Source organism: Lichenostomus cassidix, chromosome 1, assembly GCF_008360975.1.
Source record: "Lichenostomus cassidix isolate B80296 chromosome 1, HeHo_3.0, whole genome shotgun sequence".
Lineage (NCBI taxonomy): Eukaryota > Metazoa > Chordata > Aves > Passeriformes > Meliphagidae > Lichenostomus > Lichenostomus cassidix.
In genome coordinates, this window is record NC_139479.1 from 18,483,741 (window position 1) to 18,500,428 (window position 16,688).

Below are 16,688 nucleotides of genomic sequence, written 5' to 3' on the forward strand. Positions count from 1 at the left end.
GTGGAGGAACTTGGAATTAGGCAATAGGACAGTTTATTAAAATAAGAGGGGAAAGCTACTTTGCAGACCAAAAAAAAGAAAAAAAACCAACACCACCACCTCATTTGGAAACATTACCTAAAACCAGAACACCTCCCTTTGAAAGCTGATGGACTCATGTTCTGTTGCTCTTTATGAACCTTAAACAACGCCACGGAGAAGAGAACTGTATACTCTGGTGATGACACCAGAAAGTGCTGCCGTAGAGCATTTACCTGCACTGGCTCCAGGACCCCAGAGAGAACAACACAACTCTGCACTAGGGCTTGAGGAGAAAATGCAGCATGAGGACAAAGTAACCCATGAATCATGCTAAAGTGCTTACTTTTCAAAATAGCCAGTCTTTTTCTAAGGAAATTTTCTAAGAGCCGCTTGCAACAGTTTTGGGGAGACTGGAGAGTTTGTGGAGCTGGTGGATTTTCAAGTAAAAAGAAGGATGTTTAAGCCCCATGGAATCAGTAGTCTAACTGTGAGCTCATCTGAGACAGGGGAGGTTCTCCACTTGCACAGGAGTTCTCATTGGGCATCTTCCACTTACTCCATAAATAAAGTATAGGTCAGAAAGAAAAACAGTATTTAGTTTTGTCTGTTTTGCTTTCCAAGTAGAAAAATGTAATGGCTGCAGCGTTCACTGACACAATAGCAACAGAACTGAACCCTCCCATGAAGCTAAAGGTTGCTCTATAAAGTTGAAACTAAGTAAATGATGGTGTCAGGGATCCAGAAAGAACCTGACAAGCATCACTGCTGAACTGCTTCCAGTGAGGGGAGGACTCTAACACTCCCAGCTAGGAGTAGGGGCAGGAGTCAGATTTTGTAGCTGAGGGGCTGCTTCCTTCACTCGAGGTGAAGAAAGAGATGGCTACCTTTATGGGGCTGCATGGTATTGTTCCTGTGTGCGCTATTTCTGCATTTCTTTACAATTTCGCTTTTCCCAAGTTTGTTTCTCTGGTAAAGATTTCCTTGCCTATGCTTGGAGTGGGAGCAGAGAAAGTCTCAATGGAAGATCAGTCCTGTTTAGTTACTTGTCCTGAGGAGGCTTAGCTTCACTGGTCTCAGTCTTTTTCTGTGGCCATGAGGCGCTCAGCAGAAGAGTTACAGGTCTCGGTTAGCCCATGCTGCCTGTGGGGCTCACATCATGTGCCCTCAAAGTAGGCGCATGGACGTGAGTTTTGGCAGAGGATGGAAAGAGAGACACGGGCCAGAACACAGTTGCAGGTCGAGCTCCGTTGAAAACCCTGTCCCGTGTGCTGCACACTGTGAGCATCCTGCCTACTGCTGGAAGATTTTCCTGACGATATCTCTGCCCGACACAGCGGGGGCGGACGGGGTTCCCATAAGCAGCAGCCGGGGCAGAAGTGGGATGCAGCGCTGGGCTCAGAAGGGTCAGCCCGAGGCTAGGCTGCGCCTCGGGAACGATCGTTCCGACAAACAGCTATCCGCCGCTACTCGATCCCTCCCCAAAACGCAACCGCACCGTCCCAGAGCGGCAGCGCCCGGAACGCGCCGCGCCGGTGCCCGCGCAACCCGGCGGACTGCCTCCGCCAAGCTCCCGACGTGGGCGTCCCGCGGCGACACCGAGGTGCAAGCGACACCTGGAGCGGCTCTCCCCGCTCCGTGTGGGGAGGCAGACGGGCCCCGCCACCGCTGGACCCGACGGGGTGCGTGTGTGTGTGGGGCGGCCCGCGGCTCCCCTGCCCAGCGCGGCCGAGGGGGGAGTGACTCTGGCAGCCTGCGGCGAGCCCAGATAAAAGCTCCGCTGCTGCCGTCTTCCCTCCCCTTTCTCTCGTAACTTTTTTTTTTTTTCCCCTCCCTCTCCCTCGCAGCAAAGTGACCGCGCCGGCGGCAGTCCCGGAGCAGCCCCAGCGCCGGACGCCGCCATGAGCCCCGTGGTGCCGCCGTCGGGCCGCGCCGCCGGGGGCTGAGCCGGGCGGGGGACGCCCCGAGAGCCGCTCCGCTCCGCGCCGCCGTGGCGGGGGCCGGAGGCAGAGGCAGCGAGAGCCCAGGCGGGACCTCCGGCCGCCCCGCCGTGCCCGGGGCAGCGCCCGCCGCGATGTCGGCTCAGAGTCTGCTGAGCAGCGTCTTCTCCTGCTCCTCCCCGGCCGCCGCCGCCCCCGCCAAGAGCCTCTCCAAGCGGAGGCTCCGCCAGACGCGCAGCCTCGACCCCGCCATCATCGGCGGCGGCCGGGAGGACGGAGAGGGCGCGGGGCGGGCGCCGCGGGCGCGGGCCGCCGGCAGCCCCTCGGGGGAGCGCCGCGGCCCTCGGTGCGTCCCCGGGCCCCACGGCGCCTCCTTCTCCACCCCCTGCACCCCGCTGGAGCGGTCGCCGCCGGGCAGCGCTCTCTTTGACGAGGAGAGCCTCCGCGGGAAGCGCAGCCCCGGCTGCGAGCTGCCCTTCCTGGCGCGCACCCCTTCGGCCCTGGCGCTGAGCGGCACCGCCGGCCCCGCCAACAGCATCTTCTCGTCGCCCCGGCGCTGGCTGCAGCAGAGGAAGGGGCAGCCCTCGCCGCCCGAGCCTCGCCCCGCCGCCTACGTCGTGTGGAAATCCGAGGTAGGCACGCCCGCCCCCGGGGGACGGGCACCCGCCGCGCCGCCCTCGCCCCGTCGTGCGCCGCAGCCGCCCGCTCGTCCCGGCGGGGCTCAGCCGCGGGGCTCCGGCAGCGCTCACCCGGTGCTGGCTGCGCGGCTCGGCCACACTCCGCGCGTGTCCGCCCCGTGCGGCGGGGCCGTCGGGGCCGCCGTGGCTGCCGTGGCTGTTGGTGTTGGGAGCTGGCATCTGCGGCGCTGCAGGGTGGGCTATTGAGATGCCCTCGACGGGTTCCATATGTTGTTCTGCCGGGCCGATAAAAACCTTCCCCTCCCAGTTTCACACCTCTTAAACTGAAGTATGTGATGGCTTCTAACAAGATAGACGAATTATTTTTAATGTGCACACCCAGTGAGCTGTGATTTATTTGACAACGCACATGTGTCAAAACCACATGAGGAGCAATTGTATTCCAAGACAAATCCAACTTCACAATGCAAATATTTATTCGTTTAACTTGGATGTCGTCGATGTTGGGCTGCAGATACCATACCATGTGGATGAATGTTTTCAAAAAATGTGGCATTGTTTCCTGGTTGTGATTGCTGAGTGAGTTGGTAATGCTGAGACCTTTGTAGCAGAAGAGGAAGAAGTTATTTTGTTTTAAGGAATTCCTCCTCCTGTTCATGATTATGAGGTTTCTCACTTAACTGTTTAGTAGTGCCTTGTGGAGCACTGGGATCAGAAGGCAGCATTTCCATTTCCATTTCCGTTTCCATTTCCATTTCCATTTCCGTTTCCATTTCCATTTCCATTTCCATTACCATTTCAGATGTACTTACTATAAATAACCAGAATTAAGTAGATCTACCAATAAAACAGCCCTAATGTTGCAGTGGGATGTGGAAGTCTTTCTAAAATGGTTACCTTAGACAGTGATCTGAGATCCAAAGCGAAACTAGGCACCATGATAGCACAGGATTACAAAATGTAGTTTTTAAGGGCAAAGGGTGCCTCTTACCCTGAGCTCCCATATCCCCCTTTTTGCTTGGAGTATAGAAGTTGTCAGTGTCTGCCAGTTGGGATGGAGTGTCAATATATGAGTGATGACTTAAGGCATGACACTGGCTTAGGTTGAAAGAGGAGGTGAAGATTTTTAGCAGTTATGAAAAATGGATTGTTATGAAGTCTTGTAATCAGAAGTTGCTCTTAGCAATATTTCATCTTGATGCTTGAATTTTAAGATAGTAAAAAAATCATGATGTCAAAGAACTGTGTGAGAGTTGTAGCATCAGTGGCTAAAAACCTCCAGTGGACAACAGGTGGTTATACTAATTAAGGGCAAGTTTGCTGCTTATCCACTTTTGATTTGATAAGGTACATCAGAAAGTATAGGATACGTAAGATTTCTGGTGCAGTTTCCTGACTGAGTCCAAGACTCACAGTGTGATCTCTGATTCGTAAATCTAAGCAGGTCTTCTGTTTTCACCAAATGTATGTGAAAGTGGTGGACACTTGGGGCATCTTTTCTGGATGTGTATGTCATCAAAATGCATAGTGCAGCACATCTTCAGACTGCAAATTCAAAAGTGCTAGGTTGTTTCTTAATTTGGTGTGTGTCTAGCATTTTTAGATAGTCAAACCTTTTTTTGATAGGGGTGTCATTGTCCTGGCAGTCACAGTGGTGAGGCTGTGATGCAGGAGCAGGGTGTGCTGGGTGCCTGCTGTGGGTCAGTGTTCTCACTGTGAATTGGTAGCATTTCATGTCAGTTGTCATTTAACCTGATACCTGCTAGTTTCAGAGTTACTATTTTCAAGAAATTATGTAAATATGAACTTAGTTATTGGCAAAGATGTGCAAATTATATTAATCTATATTTTAAAAGAAGCTGCACACACATAGTTTTGACCTTATTTCCCCTCTTATTTTAGGGATGCATCCTAATGGTCATTCAGTCTGGTCTTATTATAAAATAGCATTATTAATAAAAGATTTAGTTGTTTGTTTCTTTGGTGTTTATTTGAAAAGGTTCAGTTTTTTGGAAGCAAAGGATTTTTTTGTCTCTGCAGCTCCGTCTTGGCTGCAGCAAAGCAAGCATGCTCAAGGAGGTGAAAAGCCCCATACTTTATTGGGTGAAAAGGAAATAACTGTATATAATATTATAATTTTAAAAGGTCCCATTATTCAAATTATTGTATTCTCAGTAGGAAATCCGTAGTTCCGTTTCTTTTCAACTTAGAAAATGAAATACATCACAATGATGATTTTACTCGGCTTTAAAAGACAACTCAACAGATGACTGCCTAATGAAAATGAACACTGAAATTTTTTGTTGCAGTACTTAAAAATTCCCATCCTGTTAGTTGGGAATAAAATAAATGTTCATGGCAAACCTTTTACCTTCATTCCAACACCTTCAATGTAATTGGCCTTTTTGGAAAACATTTCTCTGGAGCCACTGTGGAAGCAACAGGGTTATGCGCTAGGAGATATACGTGGGAATTATTTTCTCCCCCACTACCTTAATCTCTAAAGGAGTAAAGAGAAGTAAAAATGCCATGGAGGTTTCCTCTGCAGAACCTCCTCAAAATTATAACTTCTGGGCAGGACCTCCTGGAGCTGTCCCAAGCTGGATCTGTGTGGTGGCATCTAGAGGGACATGCTGAAGGTGGGGTTTGCAGCCTGCGCTGGGTGAGCCCTGCCCTGGGGGAGTTGGTACCTTGGGGCTGCAGGGGTAGGGCACCTTGCCCAGCTCTAGGTTTTAAAGCATGCATGCCCCACTGATCTGGGATTTCTGTATAAGAGGCCAAAATGTCCATACTAGCTTTGATCTGAGGCCAGGAGAATAAAACTGACTGGTTAGTTTACCTTGCAGTAATTCTTTGACTTCTGCATTTTATACCACAAGCTTGTCTCCTGGCCTCAGGAGAGGAAGGTTGTTGCTGAGTTCATGCCACCATTCATAAATAATTTTTGATGGAATGCCTGAATGCACAGGGGATTTCCATTTTTCAGCAGCAGGTCGCACCTTAAGGTATTAGCCCTGTGTTCTTAGGTCCACAGATTTTTGAATGTGAAGCATCATTTGACAGATGTGTTTCTCACTACCCAGTGACCTGGCACTTCTTTATCAGCATGTTGTTTCCTTCACAAGAATATTTTACAGCTGTAAAGATTATTTTTGCTAGAGCTTTACTTCACTGACAAGCATTTTTTCACCTTTCTATTTTCTGCTTATTTATATAAGCTGCTTAAGTAAAAAACCTATTCCTGCGCCTGTGGAAATGAGCAACAACATTTCCAGTGGTTTCAGTGGGACAAAGCCAAGGCGGATTTTTAACAAGGGAAAAAAGGCATTCATCCTCAATTCCCATCTGGTCTCATCTATTCTCTTATGCCATTTTCCTTAATGAAAAGTCACTTCCACTTGCAAAATTTGGTCTATTATGCTTTCATTAAGTGTTTCATATGCTCAAGTGACTCTCTAAGTAAACTAAATATCGTGGACAAGATGGTAGAAATATCTAGAAATACCTTAATGCCTTGATTCTGCCAAAATTGGTCATATATTTATGCTAACATATTTGAGTAGTCCTGTACAAGTTAGGGATGCAAGTGTTTACACTGACTGACTGAAATACATTTGCTGGGTCCAGAGTAGCTCAAGATTAATAGATCTGTGTGAAGTCTCAAGTTGTGTTAATTCTTCTGCTTATTTTTCTGTCTTGGAGATGGTAATGGAAAGCCACAGCATATATATAGAAAATAGGGTAAACAATGTGAATGTATCCAAGTAATCTATTTGTTATGATAAACCAAATCTACACACTTAAGCTTAAATGGCCAGATTATTTTGCTGTCATAGTCTATGTGCTCCTAACTTATTAAACATTAGCATCTCCAACTAATACACTTTTCTGGGGAGGGGAGAGCTGGTTTTAAAGTAACGGTAGCATAACATGTGCAGCCTTCCCACCCACATGCCTGGCCCCTGGGAAGCAGGAGGCAGCATCCTTAGTTTGCAGTTTGCTTCTCAATGAAATCAGGTTGCTGTGGGTGGATGGCTCAGCCCATCCTCACCTCCTCCTCCTCCTGATTCAGCCTGTGATTGACTTGCTCGCCCAGGAAGGCTTTCTGTTGGGCATTACAGGAGGAGTTTTGCATGGCATGGGAGGGAAGGTTACCCTGGCTCCTCACCAGGTTTTGGGGGAGAAGGCAGGAGTTGTTCTGGTGTCTCCTGCACTGCCGGCTGGCCGAGCTGTGATGAGCTGCAAGGATGTTGGAGAAGCTAATCTGCACTATCAGAACGACATTATTTAACTGAATTACTTTATAGCATGGCCATGGGAAGTAGTGAACGCTCACAGCACAGGTCTCAGATGACAAGGTGTCTTGGGAGGTAAGCTTTGGTAAATTCACTTGCTTGATCCTTTAAGAGTTTAAATTCATAGGGAAAGCAGTGTCAGATTCTATCTTTCCTTGTAGCAAGGTGGGGGGGTTCCTGCTTCGCTCAGCCAGTGACAGGACAGGAGGAAAAGGCCTCAAGCTGTGTCAGTGGAGGTTCAGGCTGGGCATCAATTGTGAGCACAGTGTCTGTTACCCTTAAGCACATTCGTACTTAACCTAGAGATTTTGCTGTATGGATTGAAGAGTTGGAAGAGCTCTGATTAACTGTCCTGGAAGCAAAATGGGAGTCTAGGATGTTTAAATAGCTAACTTGCATTTTTCCACTGAGGGGGCTTTTTAATGAGATGTGTGAGAACTGTACTTTGGAAGATGCCTTTTTTTTTTTTTAAAGCAAAAAGCTGTATGTACTGGTATTTACCAGCAAACTGTTCTGCTTTGTTTTTTTTCCCTAAAACATCCTAAACCGTTGGACACACAGATTAGTTTCAGCCAAGTCCATCCCATTCAATGCTGTAAGAATTCTATAATTGCAAAATTTGGTGGGCAGGAATGTTGTGGGTCTCTCATGACAGAAATGCCATTAAAAGTAACTAAATATATTCACTATTTCCGATTCTGACAAATGCACTCTTCCCATTCTAAGCTAAATTATGTCTGAAGACATTGGATGAAAATATGGGGGTTGATGGCTATGACAGACAGAATTCTTCAAGTGTACATTGCTTAAGTAATGGGAAAGGAACTTGTGAAAATAATAGAAATGAGACTGAAAAGCAATTTTAAGTAACCTCTAAAATATTAGCAACACAGACTGCTGTCTTGACTTCATGGTGGAGTTGCAGCACATTTAGTTTTGCAGACTGTATTGAGTGATGAGAACTGCAACTGTGACAGCTTGCAGGAGAAGAACATTTCAGAAGTCTCTCTTCTGCAGTGTTCTGGCTGTACAAGTGTATAGGTATTAAGCCTATTTGGGGACTTTTTTTTTTTCCTTCCAGATATAAATATCATTATTGAAACCAGCAGGGAGTTCTGAGCAAGGAGAGCTGAACACTCCTGATGGCATAGTAGTGACTAAAGCATATCAGTGTCAGAGTTGGACAGTTGAAATCTTAGTGTAAAAAAGTACTAAAAATGAAAATTTTAATGGCAATCCTGTCTTAGTCTCCTTAAACATGATATAACAGTGCTCATATTTGACTCTCTGGCTATGTGGCACAGTATTTGAGAGCATAATGATCACTGGAATTAAGCTAACATTTTAAAATGTACCTTTTGTACATCCTGGGTTACACTGGCTGCTAACTGAACCAGGTGTCTGGATTGTGGGAGAAGAAGCCAAATATTCCATTCAGGAAGGGGAGCAATAAGAAGGTTAAGGGCAAGGTTCAGAATTCATTAGTATTTGAAATTGCAACTTACTGGACAATTTTGAAAGGTACTGAGCTTTCAGACTTCAAATGTGTGCTTTCGTTTTGGCTGGTGACTACTAATCAAACCTGAGTATCAGGAAGGAAGCAAAGCCTTTAGTTATCATTCAGTCCTAGGAATTTTACTTTCTTCACCTCTCTTTAAAACCTTTGTATCAATTACTTTTGACAAATTTTTAAACTGTAGTTGTTCAAAATAATTTCTATTATTTTTCTCTATTCTTATCCTGTTACAATAATACATGTCAGTGAAAATGTATGTGAAGGCTTTCTGGTTGAGTTTTAGATTTTCCTAGATGTGTACAGATGGGCTATTTCAAGTTACATGCTTTTTCCACTCTGGTTGTCAGCTAAGAATTATTAAATCCCTGGGAGAGTTGAGAATGTTTTTGAAGGATTTGATGAGCTTCCAGTGCCTGATGCTCACCACATTGTTGTACTGGAACCAGATGTTGGGTACCACATGTTTGTGTTTTTGGACCTAAGTAGGTTAGGTACTGTGTCTCTGGCTCATAAAACCAAGCATCACTTTCACACCCTAAAGCTGTCATCCCTGGGTCATCATCCTCACAGTCCTGGCTGTGGGAACAGCTTGCACCAGCATCCCCAGTTGTGAAACCAGAACTGCCTTTTCTGTATCTTCCTACTTCATCTCTTTGTGTCCTCTCAAAGAAAAGACCTTCTGACTTACAGTATTTACCCATGAGGACTCTTGGACTGGTTTAAGTCAAAGGCAGATTTTTGAGCATTGCACTTAGTGAGGATGCACATGAGCACTTAGTCCAATGCAGAAACTCTTCTGGTGGCTGCTGGGACTTGATTTTCTCTTTTCTCCTATGTTAAGTTCTGAGTTCCTGTTCCACACACTTTTTAAGTTGGGCTTGTCTTTTATCCACTTCTAATTCTCCTTGTTAAGTGTGTCTTCAATTATCCTCCCTGCCAAATATTAAAAAAAGGAGATACTGGGTCTTCTTGCTTTCATCACCTGAAATTCATACTGAAAAAAAAAAGCTGCTTTACTGTAGCTGTAGCTCATTATTTGGATTGGCCAAGTCAAATTTTAATCAGTACTTTTGTTCTCATAAATGGACAAACTGGTTTTTAGCGAAGTACGAAGTAGTTACAGACTTTGTAGCAAATGAAAGATTTAATTTTAGGTTTTTTAGTGTAATTAAGATAATTTTTGCACTGCCTTGGAGTTGTTCTTCTCCAAAGGACTGGCTTCCTGGACCTGATTTTCAGTGATGGAACTGTACCTCCACTGAACATCTACAACTGATTTTGCAAGAAGGAGACTAATACAAATTTTCCATTTCTATTTTCAGGTTTTATTTACTTTATGCCTTTGTTCTCTGCCACTGTTGTAATATGGCGAGATGGTTTCTGAGCACTAACTTTTTTGTTTTTTCTCCGAAGGGTAATTTCAGTTGAGTAGCACCCTACTGAGAGTAATGTGGTGAGAAACCAGTTGGCAGTGCTCTCTTCAGTTTTCATTTGCCTCTCTCTGTAAAAGTTTAAAAATATTCCTCCTACAGGAAATGTTTTCAGTTCTGTTATGTCTTTTGCTTCCCATAGGAGGTATTTCTTTTAATTTATTGAATAAACCCATAAAAATTTTGGCACAATAGGATCTTTGGGCAAGCTGTTTAAGAGATCTCACCATCTTCTGTTTTTAGAAGATGTGCAATTGTTTCTTTATACAGTGCTGTGAGGCTCTGGGGCCAGCTGAAAATTATGTGCAATGGGAAAATTTGAAGCTAAGGAATGTGGATTGACACATCTGCTATCACTACTCAGATACTGATATTTTGATTGCTCATATCTCATATTTATCCTTCTTGAATTATAAACGCCTTTTTTATTTTCCCTGTCTTCGATCTTAAAAGGATTCTGGGTAATATTTTGATCTCAATCTCATCACCACAATGCCTTTTGTAAGTGTATGTGTATATAGGAAGGCTAAATCCTTGTAACATCCTACTTGGAAATCAGCTATGTTTAAGTGTTAATTTAATTTGATGAAAGTGCAGACTACTATTTGAAAGGGTTGGTGGGTAAAAAGAGACTGGGATAGATTACCTTTTCATGCTCCAAATAAGACCCTATCTAGTCTATCATAAATTAGAACAATATGGTTGAGTTTTCTTGTGGCTATTTCATAACATTCCTACTGACAAAATATGGCGTGCCTCTTGCTCATTGCTTCACTAGTGTTTCTCAAGCATGTGTTAGTTTCTGCATCCAGTGACAGCTCTTGTTCCAGCACATCACAGGGACACATCTTGTAGGTCTTTAGAATGGGACAGCAGAGTTGGAAATGATACCCAGAGTGGGCTGTGCCAGGGGGTGGGTACCATACCAGAGCAAGCCAGGAGAATTAGGCAGCCAAATTACTTAGCCAGACACAATTAGAAGTTTTACTTATGTCGGAGATAAAATGGATTAGTTCTGTATTTACTAAAGGAATGCAATGTTATTGGTAGCCAATATATATGGGGGGTTTTGAAGCAACCTTTCAGTAGAATAGGTAGTAAGATTTACATTGGCAAATTTGGGTATTTTAAAAGTCTCTGGCATGCTGTCCAAAATGCTTCTCGATGCTTTTCTCTGCTTGAAGTATGAGCACATATGATATCCTTGCTCTGTCAAGGCTCAGATGGAACCTTTCTGTTTCATAAGCCTCTCCTGAACAGAGGCATAGTGAATTTAACAGATAAACATACTTTTCTTTCTTGGAGTAAATCATGTAACAAAGCTTGCTTCCCCCCTGTTCTTTAGCCTAAATGCAGGTAAATTACACCACCTCACGTGGCTCAGAGGAAAATGACTTAATCTAACTTGTTTAGGGAGCTGTGGAAAGTGTGTAATGTGCAGAGCAGGATACCTGCACACTGGGCTGCATGAGCAGAAAGGTCATGGGAAGTGACTTCAGCCTTGTGAGGCCCCAGCTGGACTCCTTTGTACAAGGGAGATGTTGACAAACTCGACCAAATGGAGTGGAGGGCCATCAGAACAGTTTAGGGATGAGAGTGCTTAATGCACAAGAAAAGGCTGAGATTTGTTTCAGCCTGGAGGAGAATTAGGGGGAAATGTAATTCCACTTTCACTACCTGCATGGGGGCTAACGAGGAGATGCACTGCTGGGTATTGTCAGAGTTGCACAATGACAGTCACAAGTTGCAGCAAGAGGAATTTTGAGTAGATCTAAGTAAAAAAACATTCACAGCAATAGTGGTTAACTATTGAAATGGTTAACTATTGAAATGGGTTCTCCAGAGAGGCTGTGGAATCTATTCTTGGAAATTTTCAGCCCTTGACAGGTCAAGGCCCAAAGGATTCAGTCAAATTTTGAAGATGAGACCCAGCTTTGAGTAGAAGATTGGACCAGATAACCTCCCGAGGTCCCTTCTGACCTAATGTTTTCTGTGATTCTGTGACTCAGTCTTGTTTCTTTCCACAGCAGACTGAAAACTGCTGTTTCCCCTTGTGCTGCAACATACCTTTGATGGGACAAAAGTTGCTGGGTTGCAGAAATTACAATGCTCTCCAACACCAACATTTGAAACAGGTGTGTAAGAGGAGTAATTTCTTTCATTGCATGATTCTCCAAAGGTGTTGGTGTGTTTCTCCTCTGTGAGGCATGTACTGTTTTTACTCTACTCCTGGTGTCTCACAAATGCAAAGAAAGCCGGGGTGGCACTTTAAACATGTCAGTAAAGTTCAAAACAAAAACCCAACCAAACCCTTTTGAAACTCAAGTGTTTTGCAGAGGCAGCTAGGCAGTGCTCTAGCAGAACTTTAGCAGGGATTTAGAAGGGAAGTTTTAGTAACTACTTGCCAGGTCAGTTTCCTGTCAGCTCATTTAACCAAGGCAGCCTGCTTCTTCCAGCACCAGGGAGCCCAGGGCTTAGGAAGGCTTACACCTTCAGGACAGCAGGCTGTTGGGACAGACTTGTTCTGACATTGTGGCTTGTCTGTTTTTATGGGTTGTTTGACTTTAAGTTTAAAAATACTGAGCATTTGGCAAGACATCATTATCTTTTCCTACCATTTCATGGTTGTTCAGCGTGCTCATGACAGGCCGTATGATGTGCTGCCTAGAACAGTTCAATGCCTGTAAAAATATGGTGGCACAGAAGCATTGCTAACTTTCACTTTTGTCATCTTGCATTTTAAAAGTAAAAATAATCTGGGAGAGAAATGGAAGAAAGAAAAAAATTGAAGAGGTATGCAAGAAGGAAAGGAAATCTCCTGCCGTGCTTTGAGCTGGGAATCACATCAGATACACAGAAAAATAGGTGTGGCAATAGGACTGTTCAGGATTTGCCTATATTGTCTTACACAGCAAGAGTTTAACCTGATATTGACCTTACAATTTATGAGCTTAAGGGTACCGTTATGTAACTGGGATCAGTCAAAGCTAAACTAAACTGGAATAGGCAGATGGGACCACACAGCCTGGAAAAAGCTGGTACCAAATTGGCTTGCTGAAATAAATGCCTCCATTCTGCTATTTAAAAGGAGCACAGGTTGTAATTTGCTGCTGTTTACAATGCAGCAGTGGACTTCTTTGAGCTTCTGGAGCATGTTGATCAATGTCAGATCTGTGTGTCTTTTCCTTGCTCTTGAGAAGTTATTTTGGCAAGTCGTCATTTGGCTGGCAGAGGTTTTGTCAAGCAGGTGCAGCCTCCAGCATCGAGTATGAAAATGGGCTGACAGAAGGATCTTGCCCACAGTAAAGCAAAGCTTTGATGGCTTGGACTCAAAACCTTTTGCAGTCTTGGTGAGTACTTTTTTCCTTCATAGACCAGAACATAAGAAGAGGAAACGGTGACTCACAGCTATGAGATTCAAATAAAAGAAGATAAGGATTGGCAGAAGACAATATAGTGAGGTAAACGAGCAGCTAAGTGAAACATCAGCAAGGCTGGAAAGCATGATTGCCAATGAAGTGCCGCTACTGCTGGGCAGGGGAGAGCTTTGACTTCTGCTTTGGTGTCTCTGCCCTGTCTTGCTCATGATGTGACGTCCTGGTTTACTCCTGGGAGCGCTGAGCCCACGGTGCCATCCTGGCATGGCTCAGCACCTTGTGGCTCTGCCAGCCACACCACCTGGCCTCCAGTGTGGTTCAGCAGGGTGCAGGGCTGGTGTTGCACCCACTGGTGTGTGCTCCCTGCTGGCTGCCACAGTGCTTTGTGCTCCCTGAATAGTTCTCACCGTCATCTCTGAGGTGAGATTTTCTGAAGAGTCTGACTCACTTTTGAAGATGAACCTTGAGCTCCTAGATTATTTAGATAGTTTTTGAAATCTTATTCTTGACCTTTTTTACTATCAGGTTTTTTATTGCAGTTAGAGCCTTCTTTCTTTCTTCTTCCTTCCCAGAGGAGGACTGTAATGCTGAGGTCTTCCACAGAACTGAATACCATTTTTTAGCAGTAAAGGGGTCTTAGGCCTTGTTCATATGTTTTCTAGTGCAGTATTTAATTTTAGTAGCACTTTCGACTGTTGCTGTTTCAAACGTTTTTTGTGCTTCATTTGTGCGTGTTTTGTGATGGTAACTATCTGCTTCAGCTGATTTAGCAAATTGCTGTAGCATATTTGCCTTCTACTATTGTTTGTTGTTTTCATCTGGTGACCTGCTTGTTTTTTAGAAACACATCTGGAGGCTCTACCAATGCATTATTGAAGTCCAAATACATGCACTTTAGTTCTTTAAACCAGTAGCATCCATCCAGCTGATCAGATGGTAAATGGAAATTCTGATTGCTGTAGAATGTGGGATCTGGCATAAATGCCAGAATGAAAAAGAGGGTATCTGCTGTTCTTTGGTAACTTATGTTCCATGATAGCTGGCCTGGAGAGGACTCTCAGGGAGGGAGCTATGCTGCACTGCTATATTTGTCAGAGCTTCCTCTCTGGAAGTCTTTTTAAAGACAAGCTCTCAGGTGTTTGAAGGCCTGGTTGTTTGGGAATTTGTCTGATAACCTGGCTGGAAACTAGGTAACATTTCGCTCTCTACTGGGGAAATCCTTCCTGTGTCCTGAAAAGCTGCTGAAGGCTGCAGCCCTGCAGAGACAGTGAGGTGCCACTGCAAGAGGAGTGGGTGATGATAACAGGGCATGATCCTTATTGCCTGTACTCCAGAAGTACAACTTCTCCACCAAAGCCACTGAATCCCAATGCTGGTGTAGGGAATAGAGAGAACACTCGTCACTTGGCAGGTTGAAGAGCAGTTGAGCCCTGGAAAAAGAAGCACTGGAAGCAGCAATGAGCTCATCTTTATGGCCCTATTGCAGTTGTGGTGGCCATGGTTTCAGTTGGAAGGACACCTTTCCTGAGTGGTTTGAGCTCTTGGACACCCTTCTTCTGGACCAAGTTGAGCTGCTTGGACTTAGCATTCAGCATGAGATTTAACCATAGAACTTTTTTGAGCTGAGGATATCAGGCTTAAGAAGTAACTTGAATTATGGTTGAAAAGAATGAGATTACTGCAGTGAATTATTTATTTCTGGCTTCCTTACAGCTTTTTGAAATATACTCCCTTAGTTGAGATAAAGGCATTTAATGACCATATTGTTCTGCTAGAGAGTGATTGGCCCGTTAATTAAAATAGGACCAAAGCATTTGTAGGAAAGCAGGAGCTCTTCTTGTGCTGGATCTGACTAAGACAGATGGAAGTGGAGTAGAAGCCAATGGGAAAGGAAAAGTATGGTTTGCAACATCTGGGCCAAATCAAAGCAAAGCTGGAAGGGAGCAATTTGTTAGGATGTTCCCAAGGAGAGTGTGAGGATTTCTGTAGAAGATACGTAGCAGGGGGAGCTACAGAGGGGCTTGCTTGCTGACCCTTCTTGAAAGAAAATCCAAGGCTAGAGGAAGCTGAAAACAGAAAAGCAGAAAAGCAAAGGGGAGTTTGCTTGGCAGGTTCCTTGGAGCCAGTGATAAAGGGCCAGAGGAGCAAGGGAAGGGATTTACTTCCAAGTTTGAGTGCTGCTGGTGTTGGTGTAGCAGAAGCAGCTGCTGACCTGTTCAGGACACAGAAAAAGCAGCATGTGGGGAGTATAACGGGACCTCCCATCAGGTCCAAAGGTTATTTCCTCCCACTTAGAGACTAAGCAGCCCTACTGGGAAGGGCATGGAAGATTTGGGAAAGACTGGGATGACTGCGCAGAGATCTGTAGATCAGTGAGCATAGTGTGAGATGGTATTGGGTTAGACATTGTGTTGATGCACTCAAAGTGCCATATATGTGTTTTGGGATAAGCAATTGAATTGCTGGGACTTGTCTTAGAAGTAAAGATTATTTTGTGTCATGGCAAAGCACTCTAATTTACTTTTGAAACCTTAATGAAGTCTGGAATTGAACCCCTGAGGAGAGAAATTGGGAATTGCATGTCTACATTATCACACCTCCTGTGAGGTGTAGTTGCCCAGGAGAGCCAGGCTGCAAATGTTTGGGAGAAAGGGCAAGAGTTTAGGAGCACAGTAAGGGAAAAGGAAACTGGACGTACTTTGGGATGGTAGCAATTGTGAGCTGCAGGGGAATTATTTAACTTCTGTGACAAGATGTTTTGCCTGTAGGATATATTTATACTTAATACATACGTTGTTTCTTTCTCTCTAAACTTGAAAATTATGTTTGCGATGTTATATTTTTGCATGGGAAATACTGTTTGTGTCTGGATCCTTCACTGTTATGAATGATTGCCACATGGAAAAATGTTAGTTTAACCATTTCACAATAATTTAAGTACATCTGGAATCCAGGTCACTAAAAAGCTGTTACTTATACAACATGCAGTGTGAAATGTCAGGGAAAATAAAAATAATGTGAAATGTACCATTTCTTAGTAATGTAAGTCAAGGTTTTATTGTCCATCTCTTCTGTTTCGTCAGGAAACATACACTTTGCTGGAGATGAGACACTGCAAAGTTGGGTGGGTGAAGACTGTAGAGGGTAGAGGGAGGGCTCCTCAGACATGTGTTTGACTGTTCACTGTGGTGAGTCAGTGGGATTTGGCTTTGCATTCCAGTACAGCAGCTCCACAGTACGTGTGCCACCACAGTAAGGACCACCATGCTGGATTCAGATGACATTGGGTGTCCCTAAAAAACTCCTTCAGATGCCTCTTACACAGGAGCTTCCAGAACTACGAGACACAGACATGGTTGTGAGATCAAATAGCTGGAGGTCACTTGCTTCCAAAGAGAACTGGAGGGCTTTTGCCTTTACTTTAGTGTGAGGAATTTGTGAATTATGCTCAACTGGCACAACATCAATGTGTAG

At 44.6% G+C, this 16,688-nt stretch overlaps 1 protein-coding gene across 1 annotated transcript in view; it reads left to right on the forward strand.

The window, feature by feature from the left end:
* Nucleotides 1-1,600: 1,600 nt before the first annotated feature.
* Nucleotides 1,601-16,688, forward strand: part of ARHGAP6 (Rho GTPase activating protein 6) — a 319,510-nt gene continuing 304,422 nt past the window's right edge. Inside the window, exons 1-2 of the mRNA XM_085052175.1 lie at nucleotides 1,601-1,700; nucleotides 1,866-2,590. Coding sequence (XP_084908301.1) covers nucleotides 2,093-2,590 — 498 coding nt within the window. The 5' untranslated portion in view covers nucleotides 1,601-1,700; nucleotides 1,866-2,092. The remainder of the gene's footprint in view (nucleotides 1,701-1,865; nucleotides 2,591-16,688) is intronic.